At 44.4% G+C, this 24754-nt stretch overlaps 1 protein-coding gene across 1 annotated transcript in view; it reads left to right on the plus strand.

Moving 5' to 3' along the window:
* The window catches only part of HYDIN (HYDIN axonemal central pair apparatus protein), a 3273799-nt gene that overhangs the window by 752274 nt on the left and 2496771 nt on the right, over positions 1–24754 (plus strand). Inside the window, exon 14 of the mRNA XM_069654775.1 lies at positions 11385–11620. Coding sequence (XP_069510876.1) covers positions 11385–11620 — 236 coding nt within the window. The remainder of the gene's footprint in view (positions 1–11384; positions 11621–24754) is intronic.

The raw sequence follows: 24754 nt of genomic DNA on the forward strand, positions 1-24754 counted from the left end.
TAATTTAGGGTAACGCATAATTCAAGGACGTGGGTTACAATATGTGGTATTGGCTGTTACAGCCAAAGGGGTGACATGTAATTTGAAAATGCAAAGTGAGAATGTGCCTCTGTCCATACATTCCACGGGCAAGCCTTTATAGGCTTGTCCGCCATCTTGAAACTTCCACAGGTGCACATGTAAGATTGAATCCAGTGCAGTACTCAAGTCTGAGTGGGGCAGACAATTTTTGTGCTTTCTGCTAGTGAGTTGCAGCACTGATGAGTGCAAGATCCGGTTGAGAACTCAGGCTGGTAATTCTTACATTTTCTATGTTGTTATTCCCTGTTTCTAGTGCTCATAACTATAGTCAACAGCAGTTGCTGCTACCTCATAAGGAATTAATTAGTGGGCTGGAAATGCTAGCACCTGGTTTTGAAGGGTGTACCAGGGAATCCACTGCTTACTCCTTCAGGCCCCACATCATAGAGCAGGTTGTGGGGACTAGCCCCCTAAGTCACCCCTACACACACCACCCTCATGGCTAAGTTGGGGACATTGTTAAAGTGGGAAAGAAATCACAAGAACCTTACTATACAAATGTGATGAATGTCAGCTGAAAAGTCAGAGCTTGCAAACATCTCAATCCTCCCCCAGGAAACTGCAAAGCTTTAAATCTGCTTAGTTTTGATATGATTAGTGCAAATAGTCTCTGGGTTTAACCCAAGCTGCCCTATCTGCATATTGTTTGGGATATTTACAACTGATGGGAAAGCGGACCATAGAGCATTTTTGTGTTCAGACTAAAATGTGGCGAATTTGAAAACAAAGGCACACATTCTCCACTTAACCCTTGCTGGTTTTGTGGTGCCCTTTTCCTGCGAGATCACTGCCCATGACATCATGTCCATCAAAGGTTGCTTTATAAGGGTTGCCCAGCCACCAGAAAATTGAAAAGTTGGCAACCCTCTGCACAGAGATACTTAGTGTTTAATTTCAAACTGTACCTCTGTCAAAGAAGCCCTCAAGAGCACACCAACTGAGGTTTAGGGATCTTTTTTTTTCAATTCAGTAACACGCCTAGTTTCCATTCACTCTCTCTAATCTAGAGATGGGCAATCCCACCCCAACCGAGGCATCCTTCGATCCCAGACTAGTACTACTGATCAGTAACCCCAACTATCTAAAAGCTATCCATCTATAGGCAATGGCCTAAAAGAAAACGCCTTCTCTATCTAGACATCCTCAGGGAACAATCTAGGTGCCACCTACCAGGGACCCTGGTTGGAAAGTGCCTTCCAATCATTGTGGGCATTCGCCTGGTCTATCACACCCTTCTACTCCTTTCCCTTCATATTGTCTGGCTCCCTTTTTCATTTCTACACTCCCCTCCTCCCTTTCTACCCCACCCACCATATTCCCTCTCTCTGCCTACCACTTTTCTTCTATTCCTCCGATGGGCCCCCACCTATTACTCACCTCTATGCACCAATCTTGCTCCCACCTATTCTCTCTCCTCTCTACTGCCTCTTCTCCTTGCACCCCACTACTGCTCTCTACCGCTTTACTACCTCTACACTGTCACTCCACCACTACCACTCCGCCCAATCTTCTCATCACTCCTACTCCTTCCAGTTCCTCAATCACCCTTCACTCACTCCCTACTCTCCTATTACCACTGTCACTTAGACATCTTAGATATACACTCGCAATGCTACCACTTTATTTCACAAGCCAATACCTCACCTTCTCTATGTACCGCTTTCACGCTCCTTTCCACCGTCCTTCCTCATTCTGGTCTTGGTCTGTCACCATCCTCTGACATCACCCTAAGAACCCACACCTTCCTTTTGTCTCCTGCCACCGTTGGCTCTCCTGATATCCCATGCTAACCTTTTCCGGCCTTCCCTGCCCAGGAGGTGTTAGACATCCAAACATAGGGTCTAATCCCCGCCACTTTCTTTCATCTGAGACCGCCACGGATTGTCAATGGCTGTCTACTATGATGATCAAAGTTCCCATTCGAGGGAGTGTCCAAGTTCTTAGTGTAATAGTCCCACCACTCTATTATCGGTAAGATGTCTCTCCTTCTCAAGCAGTACACTGCCACTCTGTGGCTCTGCTGCCAGTGAGTGTGCTGCTTGTAAGGTGCAGATGGCAGCATATACTGTACATGCACTCACATTTGGTCTGTTCTTACATGCCGTGCAGCAGTTCCCTAATGTATTGTTGCCGGCTGGGGTGCAGATACACTGGGTCGCTGGAGAGGGTCTTGTGGGCTGTTTTCTCTTTGATCCATTGCTTGGGGGGGGCTGGTATACGTAGTCCTTTGAAACAGAGAGAAACTACCAAGCATTTGGAAATAGAGGTATGGGGTGATTGAGTGGTAGCATTTTCAATCATGGGGATACATAGAGAGCATCCCCCTCTGGAGTGGCTTTGCCTTCAACCCTCATAGGCCTCCCATCCCAGGTTGATATGCGTTCCCATCCCTTCTTGACAGGCTATATATTTTGTCTGGCTGGCTTTCTGTTTTTTCAACTTCAAAAAAGCACATTAGTAACGTGAAAATACAGTACAGATTCCTACACTGGAAGCTTCACAAACGGGAAAAACAAGGTAGTAGTTGAGGAAGAATTACTCTTAAGAAAGAATTACCCGTTACTTTAAGGCAACAGGGAATCCATACAGTACTGCAGTCAAAGCCACTTCTTTTTTCTATTATGATTGGTCATTTATTTCTAAGCGCGGACATGGGGATCGAACCTGTGTTGCTACGCATCGTCTTGCTTCCACGGCGAGCATGTTGCCTCTGAGCTATTTTCCCGAGAGTTCTATCCAGAGGAACTGAAAACACTTTTCTCTACTTGTTAGAATTATTATTTTTTCTGCACCCGTTTCTCAAGCATTTTTTTGCTTTCATTCAATGTTTCTTAGTGTTACTCCCTACACAGCATGTACTACTTTGTATTTAGATATTCCACATTTTGACAAATGTGCATTTTGTGATGGTAAGAAATCTAAAAAAAAGTTGACTATGCCTTTTCCATGCCTTTTCCATTGTTTGTCTCACCGTGACGCACACTATTGAGGAGTACCCTATTTGTCCACAAATCCACCAAAGACTCTGAGACATCAATGCTATCGAACTCTTGACTCAGTTCAGGGTCCACTCCTTCACAATAGCCCATATCGGAGTGAATTGAACTGAATTTTTGTATTTGTAAAGCGCACAACCGACTTGGAACCAAGCAAAGAATTGCATCTGGGCGCAGATCAAATAGCAAAGACAACCAGAAAGCCAGCATTATCAAACACTTTTAATCAAAGAGATACATTTTCAGCTCTTTCCTAAATTCAAGAAGGGAATACATTTTCCGAAGGTCGTGAGGCAGGCCATTCCATGCTCGGGGCCCTGTACAGGAAAGTGTCTCACCCCAGGTCACAGATCTTGATGGAGGAACCACCAATAGGTGTTGTCCTGATGATCGAAGACGGTGATCTGGGTGATACGAGGAGATCTTTGAAACAAGATATCTCGGGGCAGTCCCATGGAGGCGATTAAAAGTCAGACAAAAGGTCTTAAACAACACCCTTTGCTGTACTGGTAACCAGTGAAGGTTCCTCCGGAACTGTGAAATCTGTGAACCTCGGGGCAATGAAAAAACCAGCCTAACGGCTGCCTTTTTCAGCAGCCTGCAGATTCTGGATTTGACTTTTTGGGATTCCCATTAAAATGGCATTGCAATAGTCTAACCTGGAATTAACCAGTGCACCGACAACCAATGGACTGTCTTTGTGTAAAATCAGTGGCAGCCAAGGTTTTAGCAATTTAAGATGCTAATATACAGATTTTACCATGTCGTTTACATGCAGATTACAGCTTAAGTTTGCCTACCAGGTGCATCCAAGATTCTTTACCCTAGTTGCAAAAGATGTGGAGATCTCCAAGACTTCTGGGCAGGGCAAATGTTGTAGGGTTTTAGCCAATTTTGTCTTGGGTCCAAATAAAATGATCTCCGTTTTATTGTCTTGGTACCATTGGCATAGGAATGGTAATGCAAGCCGAATTCTGAGAAGATGTCCAGCAAAGGGCAAATATAAATGTTAAATAACAATGGTGACAGGGAGGAGCCCTGGGGCACTGCACATTTAACTGGTAGGAAATCGGAAATAAATGTCCCCAATTTAATTAGCTTGGTTTTATTATTCAAAAAGCATGCAAACCATTGCAGTGACTCATTGGATACCTGAGCCAGTGCAGAAAGTCTTCAGATAAGAATCTTTGGACGGTCCAAAAGAGCATTCGTCCCTTTGAGCACCACCAGCAAAGTGATCAACATTAAACATCTAGGGAATCTACTTGGAAAGCCACTCAGGCGACCTCCCCATCAGCAGAGATCTGCATAATAGAGAAAGTTACTTAATTGGAATCTTGCACCTCATCCATGTTTCCTAGCTGTAGTAATTTTCCATTTTGATTTTAATCGGGATAATAGATTTTGTTTTGAAGTCCCCTACCTAAACCTGGGATTGGCTGGTGGGGGATGCCAAGAGGGGTGGGCGCCTCCACAAGCTGCATAATGTTAGGCTAGGGTGACATGGGAGGGTCCATGGCTACCCCACCATGCCATGGTCAAGCAGCCAGCACTCACTTGTACCACCTAAATAATTCTGTCCCTTTAAAGCCTGATACAGGTATTTTTACATATGTTGTTAATCCGACCTTACAGTGGGGCTTGCTAGGTTGAAGCCAGCTAACATGGCATATAAGGAATTAGTAGCTACAGTGACTGAGCATCTCAAGGACATTAATATGGGCGTACATGTGGAAAATGAAGTTAAACCCTTTTTGCGAAAATTGAAATTTAAGTGACTTGAGTGAGATCACTTGCAATCGCTGATTAACCTTGCTACAAAGAAAAGATAGTTTGTACTCACAGCAGGCTCTTTTTATCACATCTCCACATGATTATTTAGTTAAATTAGACAATCCCTCTCTGATCTGTTTCATAACGTGTCTGCAGTTCAGTATTCTTCCGGTTTTGGAGTATACAGGTGCCTGGAATGGCATTCCTTTGGAGGGTAGATAATGTCACCTCTGTGGGAGTAGTGTCAAAACCACAAGACATGTTCTAACGGAATGCCTGACCTTGGTTACAGAACACTGTATACCATATGCAAAATGTAGAAGTCCTGTCGCTGATCAGTTTTGGTCTGCGATCTTTGGGGCGGAAACGTTGGTAATCACTGCAGCCGCATCCCTTATATGGTTGAAGACTAAGAAGTTGTTTGACTCCCTGCTGTGAAGGCATCAGTAAGCAGACACAGACAACAAAAAGTGAAGTTTTGGCTATCAGTTTGATTAGACATTACGAGGGGTTGGAAAAAGGCCTACATTTCCCCATGCTAAGGTGGGATTTCCTTACCTAACCAAAACTAAGGATAGTCTGTGTGAAGAAGTCAAAAGAAAAATATCCATCTGTATCCAAAACCTATAATTGCCCTCACATCTAAGTTCCACAATGTGCAAGGATGTCAGTCAAAACTAATTCAAAACCAATAATCTCAAATGGGTCTATTCCCACAAACCACATCCGGGGTTCCCGTCCCCAAGATTCAAGCTGTTTGATTAACCCAAAGCAGGAGGTTCTTCTGCCTCGGAAATGTTCAGTGTTCCCAAAGATACAGTTCACAAGATTCGGCTTCACTCAACTTTGCAACCGGTAGGCGGTGCGTCCCAGCCCCACTTGTTGAATCAAATGTTCACAACACAGAGGTTCCATATCCTTTTAAGTATCACACAACAAAGTTCCCTTAATGCAACTGTTCTCACTCTTCATTGATAATGTCTCCTCGGTCTCGGTGCAGTTGTCACACCATGCGATCCACCCATTACAGGTCGCACAACCAAGAGACACTATTGTTTCCTTTATATCCTTTTTGCAAACCAACACAAATTTCCCAGTACACTCTCCTGCTAGGAAACTGGAATCCGGTTTCTTGTTCAAACTTTCATTCCATTTATTAGTAAGTGACTACAGATTCCCAGTACACTCTCCTGCTAGGTAACTGTTTACGGTTCTTATTCAAAGTTTAAATGCTTGCAAACCAATGCAGGTTCCAAGTACACTCTCCTGCTAGGAACACTGCCTATAGGTTTCTTCCTTCAGATTTGTAGCTTTCTGCATACCACCCCAGGCTGTATTTTACTCCTGTTACCACAGTTCCTTACGCTACATGTTCTTTTCCTTTTCCCGCACTGTGTTGCTGCACAATACAAAGTTCACATCTTTTCCTTTCTTTCATATATTTCTCTTATAGCTTTCACTTCAGCTTCAATTCGCTTTAGTCAATATTCAAAAAGCTTTGCTTCAGCTTTCAACTGGGTTCGCTAATTCATAAAGCTAGAATCAGCATCCATAACCATTTGAGTGTGTACCTTACAGTTTCTGAGCATTCTGCTTTGAGTGTTTCCCTGTTGCCACTCATTGGCTTTACGCGGCAGCTCCCTACGGCTTCCTGGCTTCCTGTTGCTTTGTTCCTTAGTTCCGAAGATACCCGAGAGCGCCACTCGCTCTCCACAGCAGCGGGAGGGAAACCTCCAGCACGCTACTGCTCCGGCAATGCATTTCCGCCTGGGAAGTCTCGCATGGCTCCCAGGCCCTCTTGCAGCCACGCTTGGCCTCGGCATCCCTCTGGCTTCTGCTTCCCACATCTGGTTCTCATGCTCCGTTTTTTCCGCTCTGCTCACTGTCTCAGCTGGTGTCTTGTTCTGTGCTGGTTTCTCGACTTCGCCATGTTGTAAGGCCCGCCTTCCTATACTTGATATACTGATTAAATGACCCATGTGTGGGCCCTTGAATGTAATTGGCTGACATTGATAAGGGTAACTAGTTGGACATGCCCGGCCGGTCCATGGAGGTGTCTCTGCAGCCACCTTCCTCGTCCCGGTACCAGAGTGGTGTTTTATATGGGACATGTTCAGATTATAGGACAGCACTTCACAATAGCTCGAAAAGCCTAGGGAAGGGGGGGTTTCAGGGCCAATGGGAAAAGGGTGAAACTGTGTCTCATCTGGGGGGTCCTCCTCCTCTTCCCCCCAAGTTTCCCCCACCCAGGTGATTCTCCCTCGCATATCCAACCGCATGTTCAAAATCCAAAAGCGATGGCCTTTCCCTGGCCACCTTGGAAGGGGATAGCTTAGGGGAAGAGGTGAGGGCACTTCCTGATTCCTTACACCGCCTAAATGCTAGTCAGTTGATATTTGTTCATGATGAAAAATGTTAGGAAATGTTTGGAATTTTATTTTGTGTATATATTTATGTATATTTTTCTTGAGAGGAAATGTTGGTATTTTATTATGTACACATATGTTTTTTAATGAAATTTGGTATGTATAGTGTAAAAGGTTTGACAAGCCAAAAACACTTAAATAAATTAAAATAAATCAGGCCTGCAGGTCCATTGTTTCTTTGAGAGACTCTCAGTAGGACAAGTGGTGCCCAAGGACAAATGATTGACTTGCGCAATTGTAAAAGTCTGTTAAGTCCCAGCGTAAGACAACAGACTGACAATGGCAAGATTTTGAGAGTTTCAGCAGACTAACATGAAATGAGCCTATCCCACCCCCCTAAGCGCTTCCAAATAAGGCGCCCCCCCGATATGAGGTGATATATCAATCAAGGGGGATTAATCCGCATTATTGGGCAACTATAGAGGCCCTGCAGCGCTTAGAAGTAGATGCCTGGCACTGGAAAAACTCATAGCCCTCGACTCCATGTTGTATTAGGCCCAGAAGGGATACAGCTGCAGGCCCACGCTGTTCGCGTCCCTGGTCCACAAGCCCCAGTTTCTGTGCAAACACACTGACTCTGCACGAGCCCCGTCCCCACAGAAGTCCATTTCCCTTCGCTCCTCCAGTGTTGTGAATATTAAGTATCTTCTACAAGAATGCGCCCTGCAAGAGCGTGAGAGAACACCAGGCTCCGCGCTGCATCCATTTGTCTCCACTAAACTGCCATGAGGCCTCTAAACCCCACCCAGCAAGGCTGGAGCGGGCCTCACACCACTGACTCGACCCCCACATCTTTGCATTCCTTGATAAGCAAGAGACCTCCCCATGTCCTAACCCCCTTCAAGTGTCCACAAAAGATCTAAGCATGCGTGACTGTATTTCATCTTAGCAGCAGCACATATCCCTTGTAACATGAGGTACCAGGAGGGATAAATTAAAGATCACACCCCGGGGAGGGTTGGGGGGGGGAGACCTTAGTGTGGGAACTGCAGTATCAATGAAGTCTTGAATGTGTGGGTCAGCATGACTGCATTTTATCCTCCCTTTTCCCTGGCATCATTTCCCGTGCCGCCCAGGTGCCTTCCCATATTCAGTCTTACCTTGTTTAGCTTAGATAGGAACAATGTAGTTTGTGTGACCCGACCTTCACCGCGAGGATGAGCCCAGCTGACCCACGTGGATCCAGATCGATGAGGAAGAACCATCTAAGTACTTCTTGGCATCCCCTATGGAGCAAGCCCTTGTGTAGGGTGCCTCCAATCAGTGGCCCTGAATTGTACTGTATGGTGTGACGTATTTTGAGTTTATAAGCCATTGCTTGTAATTGTGCTAGTTAGAGCTCTCTCTCGAGCAGCAGAGTCCTTTGTGGATATTTTTATTCTGCACAAATAAACCTCGTTATCCTTGCAACGCTACCCAGGAGGTATTTGCCTAGCCGGTTGTCTTTATTCTGGAGTGTGCATAAAAAGGCACTTGCCTTCAGAGGCCCGGCCCTTAGAGAAAGATTGATGTCCTTTTTAACCCAGCAAAGAGAGAGGATGTGGCTGGGTGTTTGGAGGAGATAAATGTTTGGAGGCGATTGGAGACACAAGAGACTGGGGGGAGGCAGGATGTTGGCAAATGTAGAGGAACTGAGAAGGAGCAGGGGAGAAGGGTTCAGGATGAGTTGGAAGGAATAGCTGAAGAGGAGTTGGAAGAAAAGCTGAGGAAGTATTGAAGGGAAGAGCTGAGGAGGCATTGAAAGGAGGAACTGAAGAGCAGGAGAAAGTGGTGGTGGAAAGAAGAGCTGAGGAGGACAGACAAACTAAAGAGGTTAGAAAAACTGAGGAGGATGTTTTCAGAGCAGTTAAGGTGGAAGGAGGAGTTGAGGCGGGTAAATAAACTTCGGAGAAGCTATAAGGAAGAAGAAAAGTGACAAATTCATCCTAAGTATGTGGTGTGTGAGGAGGCAGGACGGGGAAATGAGCATTCAACGGAGTGTGTAAAATGACAAACAGGAGTCAGGAAGATAGTAAGGAGATCAGTAGAAGGTTAACTAGGGGTCTCTTGGGAACAAGCATGTGCGGAATAGGCATGACATGTTGGGCTGACTGTTGACAAGATCAGGACCCTGGGGCCAAAAGCAAACGGACATAGAGAACACCCTTTAAACTCTCAATGGTGTTCTCCTCTCTGGAAGAAGCTTTGTGCAAGCCCAGACCTGCCACCACAGCCTCAGCTAGCTAGCTGTCAATGCTGAGTAGCTTGACCTTTCTGCCAATGGCAAGATGTTGAGAGATATTGTGCCAAGAACCTTTTCTAAGACAGACTTGTGGCCACTAACATGTTTATCCTTGCCACTCACACTATCATTTGTATTTGAGTTTATATGGACTATGAAAATAAAGATACAAGGAACAAGCAAGGGAAAGGTAGGGGATAAACCGAGAGACCTTTCCCCTTGAGACGTGTTGAATACTGTTGCTGACTGACCCTCTATAGTCTACTTTAGAGGGGGACAAAAATGTAGAGGATTTCCTTTTATTTTTACCTCTTTTATTTATAATTTGAATAAGCCCAAATATTGTGAACCAAGCCACCTTGAAACTGTCTTCTCAGAATAAGAAATGGAATGGTTTAAGAAGGACGTTAGAGATTTAGAAAGTGCATCTAATTAGGTGTAAAACAGCCACTGCTGCACTTTTGGGCAACAGTCTTCCATTTGAGATTTTCAAGGCAGCAACTTTAAAATCTGTACTTACCTTTTGCAACCATTACTGCCTGGACTCAGAAGTAGAACCATTTCATGAGTGGGTTAAGTTCAAGTACTTATTTAGGTAAACTACGCTGCTTGTTGCTCAAGTCCAACATCCTAGTAGTCATTTCTAAGCATGGTAAACTGAGAAGGATCCCATGATGAAGAAGCAAATGTTACTTGCGTATAGCCATAGTTCTGGGGCATGGGGGTGGGGCGGTACCATCTTGTATATTAAAAAGACATCCATCTAGCCCCCCCCCCCCAACACATTTGGGTGTAGTCCTGTATTACATATATTACAAAATCGAATTGGGGGAGGCATAGTTGGTGTGGAGCACTAATGAAATCTGGGCACTCAATGTGACTCTAGCCTTCCTTCTCAAGTGGCACAGTCCTGATTAACTGAGGAGAGTTACAGTGCATTCAAATGTTCAAAATTACATCTCAAATTACAACATTAAAGAAAATAGTTTTTAAAATGTGTTGCAGGATTCCCCAGGTCTGTGGGAAGGATTCTAAAACCTATTACTCTGTGGAGGGAACACATGCAGTAGATCTGGCCCTTTTACTTATCTTTTGATGTCTGCATTTAGTCTTTGAAGGCAGGAGGCTAGCTGCTCCATCGTTGGCATCTCCCACTCCCCCATTGTATGGCACTTTGACATATGACAGATGCACAGCCTATGTGATAGCTTACACAGGCAACTGAACTTGCTTAGTGTGGGATAAATGCAACACCACCCGCTTTGTCGCAGGAAATGTATTGATCATTCGAGAGTGCAGTTATCTCCACAAGAGTAGCCTCCAGGTGGTGTGTAAACCCAGCATTCCTGAATACAAATTATTGTGTGAGAAAATGTGTCTTTAGGCGTTTTGTATAGAACATGTGATCTTCCACATCTCTTAAGTACCAAGGTAATGCATGCCAGAGGCCTTGTATGGGAAAGATTTCTGGCAGTGTTAGTAGTGTACAGAGACTCACTGGAAATAGCAGAACATACTAACGTTCCACTATCTCTACCAGTCTCCCCTTATTTGCTTACCAAAAATATTTTAAGAGCCAAAGTAAGGAACCTATGTTTTGGAACTTGGTCAGTTCCTGTTTTGAGAAGCAGTTTAATAGCTTGACCGTTGACGTGGCTGCACAAGCTTGGGACGAAGAGGCCACAATCTACTTTCCCCACATGGCCATCTTTAGGGTCGACACTGTTTCAACACTGGAACCGCATACAGTTAATCTTCTACATGTTAGTCAAACCTGTATCACTGTTGTAATGCTTTGCCCACTAATTTCCAATCAACGGATTGTAGTAGGGCGTGTTTCTCCTTCCTACATCATCTTTCAAACATTTGATTCTGATTTCCCCATAGGTTTTCCACGTGCATTGATGGTTTGCCTGCACAACACGTCCTTGGTGCCCATGACTTTTAATCTTCGGGTTCCGGGAGATGGCACCGGAGAGCCAAGCGTCATGAGCTCTGATCAGATCATGGAGGAAGATGCATCAGCCTGGAGGAACGAGCGGTGTGGAGATGTTAAACCTGCTGAGTTTAACATCACACCAAATAGTGGAACAATTCGCTCTCAGGGCCTCTTGGACATCCAGGTATTGCCCAGCTCAAGTTTGTGACCATATGATTAGAGGATCTCTCTGGGGTGATGGGAGGGGAGGCCCTGATGGTTTTTAAGATGTCCCATTACCCATATCTGGTCTGGCTGCTCTGTTGGTGGGGTGAGATATTTGTTGTCTCAGATGAGTTACTTCATTGTTAGAAAATCTACTTTTAGCCAGAGGCGTTTGCTCCTACAGTAGACATAACAAATGAATACTACTGAGGCAAAACTACTTTTGGGGCAGAATCAATTCAGCAGCACGTTGTATTGATGATACTATATGAATTGCCGTGCTGATAGCAGATAATTAATGTTGCAGGGTCAAAATCAAGATCAAAGTGGCAATGCTACTGGAAGTGGTCAAATGCTAGATGAATTAATATTATTGCTTTTGTTTTATGTATTTATATTTGAACCCAGGTAGCACATAACTGTTGTCATAATGCATTCGGGCTAACAAACGGATCATAGCTATTTTCCCACTTGGCGCATGATTACTAGTGCCCATCAGGCCCAGTTATGTAATTTAATTGTGAGCACTGAACTGATCATAATCTTTTTCCGTCTGACCGACTTTCCACTTAATTTCTAGTTTACATACTTCTTGCATAACACATAATGGCCAGTTTCTATAATGTTGGTCTATACAATACTTTTCCAGCAGGTTTTACCTTCTGTCCCAGTTACAGAAAAATTGAGTCATGGGCTCCCTATCGTGGGTGAGGGAATAGACTAGCAGCAAAGCCAAAGTAAGGAGACAGCCCCAAGGCAGTGTATCTTGTTGGCTTTCAGGCTGGTTGGGGTGAGCTGGATTTTCAGCCGCAGCCTCCCCCAGACAGTCATCAAAAAAACAGAAGATGGGTCTAGGTGAGACCTTTTACAATACTTATTTCTGGGAACTTCTATATGCCACATGTGCATTACTTTTAATCATAACCCCAGGCAATGACCCAGTTTGCACTGGTTTTAGTGTTTGAGTAATAACAAAATTTGTACTGGTTGTAGTGCAATTAAATGTACTAAATATGGCTGGATTATGCATTGGTGCCAGGATTTGGATGTGAGAAAGCACCAGCACAATAACCACATATGTGCTGCTGGTAGCACTTCTGCTAAAAAAAAAAGAACACATCTGGGGATTATGCTGGTCCTAAAATGCACACAATTCTGGCACTCTAGGTCGTTTGGGTCATTGCACCTACGTTGCTTGTTGTGGCCCCAGCAAAATGGCCCAACATGGCAGTATTAGCCCTGGTGCAATGACATTTGCATATGTCTCACAACGGTACGTCCACTGAGAAACCAATGTCTTCCTACTGAGTGGGCAACACTATGGATAATACAACCAAAGGAAGGTATGTCCAGTATTGGCTGCTCCAATAAACACAGGGGATGAAGAGTCTTAAATTAATAACAGACCCTGAATTCACTATATGTACATAACCAATTTAATACAGATCAACATAAAGAGAATAATACACCTAGATTATCATACAAAAATATAAAATACATTCATAAAACCTTACAACTCCAAACAGTGAATGTTCACATCTGTAAATAAACATAAAAAACACATGAAATCCTAATGTCACTTCAAATTAATGTCTCAATCGGCGTATATTGTTCCTTTTATATGTAATCCTAAACATCAGTGATACGCTTGAACTAATAGCCTAACTTGTCTAAGTTTCTGTCCCATCAGTTCCAATATGCCAGACATTCATCAGGGACAATTGGAACCTCATAGGTCTAACTTGTGGCAAATTCTTTTTCCCTGGTTTCTTGGAAAAATTCCCTTTTAGGAATAAAAAGGACACATATGTCTTAAATTAGAAATTTTTCTTTGCTTGGTCTTATAATTAGACCTCTCATATGAACCCTTTTCCCACGAGTTCCATTGTACATCTATCTATAGTGTACCTTGGCAGGAGTCTCTTGCTAGTGCCACCAACCATATCAACCACTATCCTCTTATGACCCTGTACAAAAAGGGAAGACAACCTTACTCAAGTTGCATTTATCTACATACTACTCTTCTCTCATGTACTCAAATCTTACCTCTTCAAACGATGTCTTGTCCTTTTTCTCCTAGTATTACTCTAGATCAGGATTTTCTTATGGAGTAGTATCACGGTCTCACTACAATACATAATGAATACCATGAAGATGGATCCCTCCCAATTTACAGCCATCTATCACTAATCTGACATGGAGATCATGATTATTTAACTTACTTGCAAAGTACTGGATGTCTTTATGTCTCCAAAAGGGATAAAACAGGATTTATGTTGCTCTGCAGGATCCTGGTTCCAATGATGGAATTCTGAAAGGTAACCCCCAAAAAACTAGTCTGTGTACCCAACAGAGTAGCACCTACTCTCTGCACTTGTGTGCCACTTTAGGGTTCTCACCTTACTATTCTGTAATTTGTTTCCATCCCTGGAATTCATCCACCATTACCGTTCATATCCCTATGATCCGCTGGGTAATTACAATAGCGGGGCGCAATGTCACCGTGTCGGATCACGCGATGACATCATCACACCAGGGAACGCGGCATCGCAGCTCCCCCTACCTCGGTGGTACCAGGTACAAAAAGTATCCTGTGAGTGGCCAGCATAAACAACGCCACCTTGTGGGCATTGGGGATATAATGATAATATATCAAGTGTCAAGTACCCACACCAATACCACCCATCATTTCCAGTAGGAGCAGAAAAATTGTCTCCTAAAATGTGGGTGTCTAGATCAGCAAAAAGTATATGTAAACAGAATGTCAGTCATATTGGATTTCCCAGGCATATTTTCCATTTAGATAAATCAACCATGCCCTTACATGCATTTCTAAATATGTTTCACCATAGCTCCTTAATTTAAAGGGTCAGGCCCCACTTTGCTCATTATATTTCTTGATTACATTACTTCAAAATATATTAATGCTCCAAATGTAAATAGTACTCCATATTGAATACATAGTATGATGTTAATCCATGACATATTCAAATGCTGCATATTCTCTTGGATCATACTTCATAGCCATTGCTACCATATTTACTTTATTCACTTTGAACCATTAACCAGAATGATGATGACACACCAATGTTGTACCCAAGTGACATTATTCCATTCAGCGTTTTCATTTAGGCCTCTAATGTGACTTTTTGTCAAGAATATGAGTTTTTGTTCCAAATTAGTTTCTTGTTGATATGATCTTTGGAATTGCCCTTGACTCTCTTAAGAATGAGCCACTCAAAATCTGTGGGGCTAAGGCCTTTTTCAAAAATAATTTTTACCAATGGTCCCAATTCTATTTTGTTCTTAACACAACTTCTGTGTTCAATCATTCTGGTTTTGCCAATGTAGATGAGTGTACACGGACAAGTAATCTTATACACCACATTTTTGGCATTAACATTGGTATGTTCTTTAAGTCCACAATCTCTAGTAAGGCCCAAATTTACAGACTGTATGCACATGACATTTGCATCATTGATAGCGCTGAAACAAGCACCTATGCAAGTGTGGTCATTTCACCAGCCCTAAATCTTGTGCAAATGTATTTAAGACCTCGATAAATCTGACTACAGAACTTGTTCTATGATCAGCATGTATGCTATGAAAGCAATCAAAGTGGCAAACTACCAACCACCCCAGAATATTCCTGTTAGTACTGTCCAAGTATATCCCTGATTATCAATCTCAGGAAACTCCGAAATCCTGTACGTTCTGAAATAGAACATCCCAATATAATTAATACATTTTGTACAGCCTAAGACTACTCGAAGTATGGCTTCCCTCCGTACATGGTCCTTTCTCATAATGCCTGATTCTTCCAACTACTTTTGCGTCCTGCTTTTCTACCCAACTGGTTCAACACACCTGCTTTGAATGTTGGACCGGAAAAATAATCTTCAAAGGAAGGCCGTCACTTTACCATTTTCAGAAAAGGGGCCCCCTATTCAAGCATTTCTGGATACTTAACCCTGCTGCCATCTGTGCACCACTAAATATCATTCCGAAGTTCCTGTTTTTCCGCCGTACTGGTCAGGGGTGGGAAAGAGTTTTTGTTGGCACTTTTTCTTTTTTATGTGACTTCTTTTTTGCTGCCTCCTCTTCCTGGAAAGAGCATCATTTTTTAGTTTCAATTGGTCAATTCTCACTCTGTCACCCTCACTGTACATGCTGTTGATAATTGGCATCAGTAAATGCATTGTATGTGGTAAGACGTTTTCAGCAACTGACTCGCACAGAGCCTGCCTTTTCTGCCTTGCATCTGGTCACTTTCTGTTCTGTCTGGGTTAAAGCTGAGATCGCTGAGGATATGTCTAATCTCCATGGTGTAGCAGGGACTCATAGACCACGTTTATGTCAGGCACCATGTTTAAGCCTTGTGCTTTGTGCCTTACAGCAGCGCATAAAATGTGATGATGTATTTCACGTTGCCACATTAGAAGCGTCTGTCCCTTTAACAGAATTTCTGAGTGTTCCCACAAGGGTTCGCTCTGCTTGTACACTTGCCTCCCTGTGCACAGATGCAGAAATCCTATTTGAAACCACAGGGAGGCAAAAGAGCGGCCTGAACTAAAACTGAGAACTTGAGCAGTCAACCAGTCACTTCACAATGTCCTCACACCCATACACCTATGGGGGATGTTGGAGAATTTTAGAATTTATTTAAGGAGCTGGTTGGAGAATTTAAGGAGTTGATTGAGTGTTTAAGATTACAGAGGCAGTTGGTGAAGTGAGTGAAGAAGGTGATTAGTGAACCTCTTAGGAGGGTGCTAATATTCAGGAGGTGGTTGTGGAGATTGAAAAAGAGATTGGTGAATATCGGAGGGAAAGGATTGTTGTGCTTAAGGAGGAGACAGGTGTGTCTGGAGGTTGGTCAAATAAATAGAATTAAGGAGACTGAAGGATTGTTAGAGGGGTTGGAGAATTAGCGGAGATGGTTAGGATAAAGCAGGAGTAGGAGATTGTATATTTGGTGGAGGGGCTATCAAATTTGTTAGAGGAGATTGTTGGAGGAGGGATACAGAAGAGTACAGAGGAAGTTGGAGAAAGAGAGATAGAAGGGAAGATCAATGTGGTGGAGGAGGAGAGTCACATGAAGGTAATGGGAGAAAACGAGGTTTGAGGAGAGTACTAAGAAGGTGGTTGTTGAAGATATTAAGGAAGTTGAGGAGAGTTGTCAAAGTCTGAAATCATGAAAGTGATGCAGCATAGGTAGGAGGCTGCCGAGGCTTAAAGTAGCAAAGGAGGGACATAGATTGAGGAGGAAGAAGAGGAGCAGAATATCAGGAGAGGGCTGGAGATATGGATGAAAGTGCTGGATGCAGAGTGCCTTAATATATCAGAAGGAGAGAGTGGGAGTAATGGAGGATATGGTTGGTGGAAGAAGGCTGGTGCAGGAGGGCCCGACTGGCCTTAGGCGGGCAATAGAGATATGAGGGGGAACAAGCCAATGGTGAAGCAGAGATAAGCAAGCTTATCATAGAGAGGTGACTGAGGTAGGGGTGGCAGAACAAGTGAATCCTTGGGAAGCCTCAGTAGGGAGGCTAGGATCACCAAGAAGTTGCTAACCCAGCCTGATCCAGTACCCTCTGCATGAGAAACGGCAATGCTCCCATTAATTGGCCCAAAAGCAACAGTTTGGAGTTTCCCCTAAATAGGGTTCAGGATCCCTTTTAAAACTTGGACTAGGAAGATCCCAAATGAGACCAAGCAGCAGAGAGAAAGGGAATGATGGGCTGAATTGGCAAGTATTCACAGGAAGGGGGCAGTGCTGATGAGCTTTTATTTTGAACCCAACCTGTACACCAATTCCAAATAAAGCCTTGTTGTTTCCATGTCCCCGTCATGACACCAAGAATATGGATACTGATAAAGAGGATGAGTAGATTAGTTTTTCATGCCAGTATATTTAAACAATTTCTAAAACAATGCAATAATTAGAACTTGTTCCTGTTTATAAACCAGAAGTGCCGGAGCTTTCGCATCAGTCATTCTTCCTGTCTATGGAAAGCTCTTTGATTGAACAGGCTTATTCACATTCTGAACTAGCAGTATCCAAATCCCTAGACGCAAAACATAAGATACAAAAGAAGTCCGACATGTTTATGGCAAATCCGCCCGCCAAATCAACTGTGGTTTTGAGAGCTCGAGCCACAAAAGGCAAGGGATGTTTGCCTTCACCGTCCACAGTGCTGGATAAAGTTTAGAAAGCTTGGAAATTCCAAGGAAAATGTTACTTAAATGCACACCTACGTTTGGGGCAGATAAACGCATCCTCAGTTCTTGCTGCAAACAGCATTTTAAATTAGGAACCCTTAACCGCTTCATGGAGTTCCTTCCACAGGATTAGGTGGAGGAATTTGTTAATTGTCTCGCTGAAGGCAAGTAGGCAGCCTTTCTAAATTAATAAGCACATGACTGATAAGGTGGCAGGAGCTATGAAAAGCACTGTCTGCATGAGATGAAACACCTACCTGCCAGCCACATCTCTTCAGCAGCATATACAGCTATACACCACTAAGTACAGGATCTCATCTTTTGATGGACAAACTATTAACTGATGAATGATGTGATGCAGAAATGAAATATAAGTGTCATCAGCTGCAAATTTGTTTAGCTAATCTCTTTGCAACCTAAATTGGGTTTTTGGGTTTTCATCTTTTCATACAAAAGTTATACCTAGCAACATCATTCTACAGTTTCAGTGTTGAGCAATACGGATACAGACCCAAATCTAAAGCAGTGAGTCTCTTTTCCGTCTACAGCTCAGGATCTTAGAAGTCTGTTTGACTTTCAAGAATGAATGGGTATATCCCATGTTGCAATCACCATCACAAAAGATACACCCCCCTCCCACCCCGGTATTAGTACGTTGTCTTTTTCTCCATGTATGGGAGAAAATAACTCAAGATCAATGGGTTTTAAATATCATCAGAAGGAGCCAGGAACCTATAATATGCACAGGTGGTTGCATAGTGGTGTGAGTGAAAGGGTTTGAGGAGGATGCCCATGGAGGCAGAGAGAAGTTGCAAAAAAGGTGGAAGGAAGAGAGAGAAGCTGGAGATGAAGGTAATAGAGGAGGCTGAACAGTGGATAGCGGGACCCATGATGATGAGGTGGTGGATGAAGGTTTTGAAAGTTGGAGAATAACTGGAGAGAGTGACCTCAGAGAGAGGACCCACAGAGAGAGCCAAGGGACCCTCAAAGCGAGGGTTTGAGGCAGAGTGAGGCAACCGGAAGGAGAAGGAAAAGAGTGAGAAGCAATTCAGGAAGGGGAGAAAGAAGGTATTCAGGAAGGTAGTATGAGATGCTTGAAGGAGACATTGGAGAGAGCAATCAACGAGGGGTGGTTTGGAAAGGGACACCAGGAGGAGGTTGGGGGAGAAAATAGAGAGAGGAAGGGGGTGGAAGAAGGCATAAGGAGACACTAGCGAGGGTGGAAATTGGAAGGAGGGATAAGGAGGATGTTGCAGGAAAAAGTAGAGAGGGAGAAGAGGTTGAAATAAAACATCAGGAAAAGGTGAGGGGAGATACTAGGAGGAGAGGGGAGGGTGGAAGCAATAAAGAGGCTAGTTGAAACACTTGAGAAGAAGGTGGAGACATTTGTAGAGACAGACAGAAAAGAGATTGGAAAGTGTAGAGGTACTGGCATGTGGTGAAGGAGTGAAGTGGTACTGAAGGAGAGACCCAGGGGAAAGGAGTTCTCCCCTTAGGCATGAAACTATTATGATCCATCCAGGAAGAAAGGGAGGACGGGGATTTAGTCAAGAGAGCCAGGACACCGAGAGGAAGGTGGCAAGAAAGCAAAGGTAAAGCCTCTAGGAGAGCTCATCCTTCCTGCTGTCTTTTGGTGGAAGCTTTGGGTTTTCACTCACCACAATCCAGCCACAGATTCTACCTTTGTTCAGAGTACCTAGAGTGTGGGTACATGTGTGGCCAGAGGAAAGGGGCCTCCTCAGAACCGAGAAAATGATGACCAGAGTCACTGCATCAAAGAGACAAGTGCAAGGACATTTGAAAACCTCGGGCTGTGAGTGATTGTGAATTGACAATCCACGCCCGTGAGGGGACCTGGATTGAGTTTCACACAAAGGAAAGTATAGAGGATCAGGACAGAACTGATGGGTGCACAAGTATGCACAAAGAAAGGGAAGATCTGACAGGAACCATTCCTTAGTCTTTTTTTAAATAAACCTTTATTTAGTAAGAGAGCAGCTTCACAGAAAAACATTTACATAAACATTGCAACATAATTTTAACATATTTCCGTTACTTGTACACATAGGTTGGGCAGGCGGGCATTGCAATTTAGGGTGAAGGTATGGGTGTTACATCTGTAAGTAGAGACGCAGCAGCGTCCATATGTCCTTGGGGCGGCAGGGTGTCGGGGCCGACAGTACAAAAAGTTCCTCATCATCATTCACCACGCATAAGTCTTTCAGGTAATTATCACGGCTTGGTCCAGCAGCAGATTTCCAACATTTAAGGATACATCGCTTGGCAACTATGCATGAAATGTAAAATAGTTGCCTAGTGGTTTCTTTCACTTTGCCGATGTCACCAAAGAGATACTTCAAGGGGGATAGAGACACTGGAATCTCCGTTATTTCCTCTAGGAGTCCCGCCACCTCCCGCCAGAATTCTAAAATCAAGGGGCATGACCAGTACATGTGATACGGCCCAGCATTGGGAGCATTACATTTCAGACACAACCCTGTGCAGTTTTCCACAAATTTAACCAGTTTAGCAGGGGCGTAATGTAATTGATTCAAGATTTTAAATTGGATCAATCGGAGTCCAGAATTAATCGAGGCAGATTTGGTGAGCTGGCAGCAACGGGCCCATCTGATGTCATCAATCTGAGTGCCCATGTCCCGCTCCCATTTCTCTTTAACTGTTATGTGATGGGGAGTGAGCTTGCTCTAAAGAGTATAGCATCGAGACCCCCTTGCCATGGCCATCCTTACAGCTCTGATTCATTCATGTGTCTGAGGTTCAAGTGGGAGTGATGGCCATTGGGCGGCAAAGGCGGCTCTCATTCGTGGAACTGGGAGCGTTTGAGCTGGCCACCCCCCACCGCTTCAGTGAAGTCTGTGAGTTCACAGAACGTGCCATCCGGGAACATGTTGCGCATCTTAAAGAGTTTATTAGGGTCCCAGGATTGTTGAAGGGCTTTATTGAACGTTGGGGAAATACTGGAGAAATTCCAGAGGGGCACCTCTGGGTCATATGGGGTCTCTACGCCAATCCTCTTATAGATCGCAGTCCAGGCGTGTGTGGTAGTATATACCGGGTCAAATGGGCAGATGTCGCCTTAAGTGGGATTAAGGAGGACAGAGCGTATGTCATTGGGACGGACTGCGTGCCTTTCAAGGGTTATATGTGGAGCTGTGTCCTTGGGATCGAACCAGTGCTTCGCAAATTGTGCCTGCGCAGTTAAGTAGTACAGTTCGAAGTCTGGTGCGGCAATACTGCCCTGGGAGTATGGTTCCACCATCTTGGCCCAACCTAGCCTGGCCGTTTTCCCATTCCAGATAAAAGAGGAGGTGAGTGACTTGAGTTTCGTGAAGAAAGGTTTACCGGGCCAGATCGGGATGCTGTTGAAGTAATAAAGAAGTTTGGGGGGGACCACCATTTTAAGTAGTGCTATTCGGCCATATAGAGATAGTGGAAGGTTAGCCCACAGTCGGAGCTTGGTCGTCAAAGTCGACAACAACTCACTGTGGTTATGTGTATAGAGCATTTGCCTATCTCTCGCCACCATGATTCCCAGATAGCGCACCCGGGTAGGGGCACGTTTAAACCCCGTTATCCCGGACAAGTCACCTGTATCAGAGGTCAAAGGAAATATCTCTGATTTAGGGACATTTATTTTGTATCCCGAATGGTCAGAGAACTCATGTATGTCTGACATGATGTGTTGCACATTTTCCTGTGGGTCTTGGACGTACAATAGGGTGTCATCAGCATATAATGATATGTTCTGTGGAGGACCAGTCATCCTAAGACCTCTGTGTGAGTGGGTCTGGTGGATATATTCCGCCATAGGTTCTTTGGTGAGTGCGAAAAAGATAGGCGAGATGGGGCAGCCCTGTCTGGTCCCCCTGTGCAGTTCAAATGTGGAGGATAGAGTGTTATTAATGAGGACCTTGGCAGACGGTTGGGTGTACAATAGCCGCACACATTTAATGAAGTATTGACCAAGCCCAAACCGCTCGAGCACCAGAAAGTCTTAATTTTGCAACTGTTCCTGCTGCAGTTTGCCTGATTTGTTGTGGCCCCATGTCTGCTTTGTAGTGTGGAGATTTCGGGAAGCAACAAAACGTCTATGGGTATCATTAGCCCTCTGCTTGAGTGGGGGCTTCCCTCATTATAGGGCTATGGACTTGCTTTCTGTGCAGCTCTGGTTCCTGAAGCCACTACTGTCTACCTGCCTTATGCAGTCTCTGAGCACCTTGATTACCTGCAGCCTCGGATGAGAATCTGAAGCCCTTCATGGCACATGTTCTAAGGGCACCAGGCCTTCAGAAAGCTCAGTTTGGCTCACATCGGGTACAGCTGGTGACACTTCTGCCGCTCATTCCCACCATTGTTCCCTGGACTTCCTGCAGTAACATCTGGAGCCCAGACAGTTCATCATTTTCTGGACCTTTCCTTTACTTTGGGTGTGATTGACAACCTCTGAAGAGGCTCATCATTGGATTTTTCCCACCAACAAAGAGAATGTGCTGTTTATAACCTTTGGGAAAAGAAATTGTGTTCCCCCTCTTTGGCGGGTAATTCTTTGAAGCTGCAACTGTAACACTTGTGATTAATCAATAGATTCTGCAGTATTCAGCCTTAAATGCTGTGCAGACCTGATGTAATGTTGAATGTTTACTTTCTTTTAAAACTATTCTTAACGAACATTGGATCTTTTTGCTGATGAGAATCTAAAAACCTGATTAGCAGAACATGGGCTCATAACATACAGTTAAGGTAAATCTTTAAAATAAAAGATGAACAAAGCTAAACATTACCTAGAGAGTCAACTTTGTTCAAGCCTAATAGTATTGGAGCTGGGCAGACATTTCATTGTCAAAATCTTTCAAGCGGTAATACATCTGCGGAAGTGCTTGACCGCTCAGAAAATTGATGTCCCGGAAACTTCGTCATACTGATACTCCTATGTACCGTCCACTTTCCTCCATCCTCGATGGGGCATCCCCAGAACGGGGCTGGTACTGGACCTACCAGCGATTAAACTGAGCTTCACCTTTAAATTTGATGCGAGGCGCAGGGGCGCGGCCCGGCGTACACACGCCATATGGCGCCGCCCTCCACTGCCTCGCACCAGTCCCTTTTTCTGCACGACCGGTGACGGACCTCTCTGCTTCAGTGGAGTCGTGGCTTTTTTGCAGCTTTGCGGGAGCTTCCCTTCCTTATTCTTTTTTCTATTCTCTTCCGTACCGGCCTCCGGTTCCTCACCTCCCTAGCGCATGTCGATCACAGGAGGGTTACCATGTTGAACGAGTGTGAGCATGCGTTCCCGGCCTCTGATCCATACACTCTGCAGAGCGCTGCCACAAAATACTAAGAATTTCATTGGTAAGGAAAGCATCAGGACAAGGTAAGTCCCTTATTTAATAAACCACCCCAGTACTGTAATTCCTTCCCTGGAGTCCCTGCGGCTGGGAGGGGCACATCAAGCCCTTCTTCTGGGGATTGATGTGAGGCAAAGAAACCTACCGGCACGCGCGCTTGTGGGCCCAAGAGCACTACCGGGACTGACAGTGAGGGGCACGCATGCTCTAAGACCTCATCGCAGTGCGAGGGGTCGTTTGACTCCGATAGCCGACCAAGGTCGGAGGAGGTGCCTACACGCAACATGAGCAAGGCTAACGGCCACCAGGCCAAGGCACTCCGTCTTCCCGGAATTTCTTCTGAGGCCCGTTCCAGTCAGCAGCCCACAAGGTCAGGGCCAAGGGACACTGCACAGAACCCATTTTTCCAGCGCATTCCTGAGGCACAGCAGCTGTTCAGCTGTCCCACGCAACAGGCTGCATGGGCCAGAGATGTCCAAAATGGCAGCGGGGCACATGCCCTCGCAGGGGACACCAGGGTCTGCAAGGGACCATCACAGCTGGCATGCGAAGAAAGCTTCTTCAACCGCTTTCTTCTGCTGATGACGTCAGAGCAGATGTGGGGGATCCTCAAGGGGCTGATCAGGGCAGTCATTCCCCTAATGGCACCACACCAGCAGCCTCCGGGCCCAATCTTGGCTGCTCCAGCAGCACCAGCTCTGGTGCTACCTCTGCCTCTTTCAACAATGCCACCACCTCCTCCAGTGCTGGCAGCACCACTGGAGCAGCAGTATAAACACAAGGAAAATGAGCGCTGCTCGGAGAAAGATTTCGAATTCCCACCTGTGGAAGTGCCTGTAATCGGGGCTGAACTGAGTGTGGTCCCTATCACCTCATTTGGTATTTGATATATTCAATGAAACAACACATACATCGTACCCATTAAATAAAAAATTATTGTAATTTGTTGTTTCTATTTAAGCAATATACAATGTAAGTGAAAAAAACACACAATGGTAGTACATAATGCAAAGAAAATCAAATGCTGTTGGCACACTTAATTCCTGTATAAAACGGTGGATCAATCTCTAATGTGCAGTCCACTGTGATAGGCACATGGAAATACAAAGTTTCCCCACTTGGGGCTAAGAATCTTTTAAGCCAGTGGTCAACAAAACCCCAATCTCAATTTTGAGAAAAAAAGTAGTAGAGGTTATTGAGTGTGAACAGAAACCCAGTGTAAAGGGAGAGAAACGTGCCTTCAAAGTTGGTCACAAGTAATAAGAAAGGAATGATGTGGAAACAGAAACAGATTGTGAAAAGCTCAATTCAGATATAACCTGAGCGAAATAACTATACAAAATTCAGTGAAGAGACTGCAAAATTCCTCGAATGTATAGCAGAATACATTTTTCAATAGAACTTCACTGAATAGACGAAAAGAAACACTTTTGTGTTGAAAGGTTCATATACATTTCTTATTTTCCAACCAACTGAAAAAATCAACTCCTGTTTTGAATTTGTGGCGGTTTAGTCCATAGATCTAAGAGCCC

The sequence above is a fragment of the Ambystoma mexicanum genome, chromosome 1p (genome assembly GCF_040938575.1).
Source record: "Ambystoma mexicanum isolate Mex_15411 chromosome 1p, UKY_AmexF1_1, whole genome shotgun sequence".
NCBI lineage: Eukaryota > Metazoa > Chordata > Amphibia > Caudata > Ambystomatidae > Ambystoma > Ambystoma mexicanum.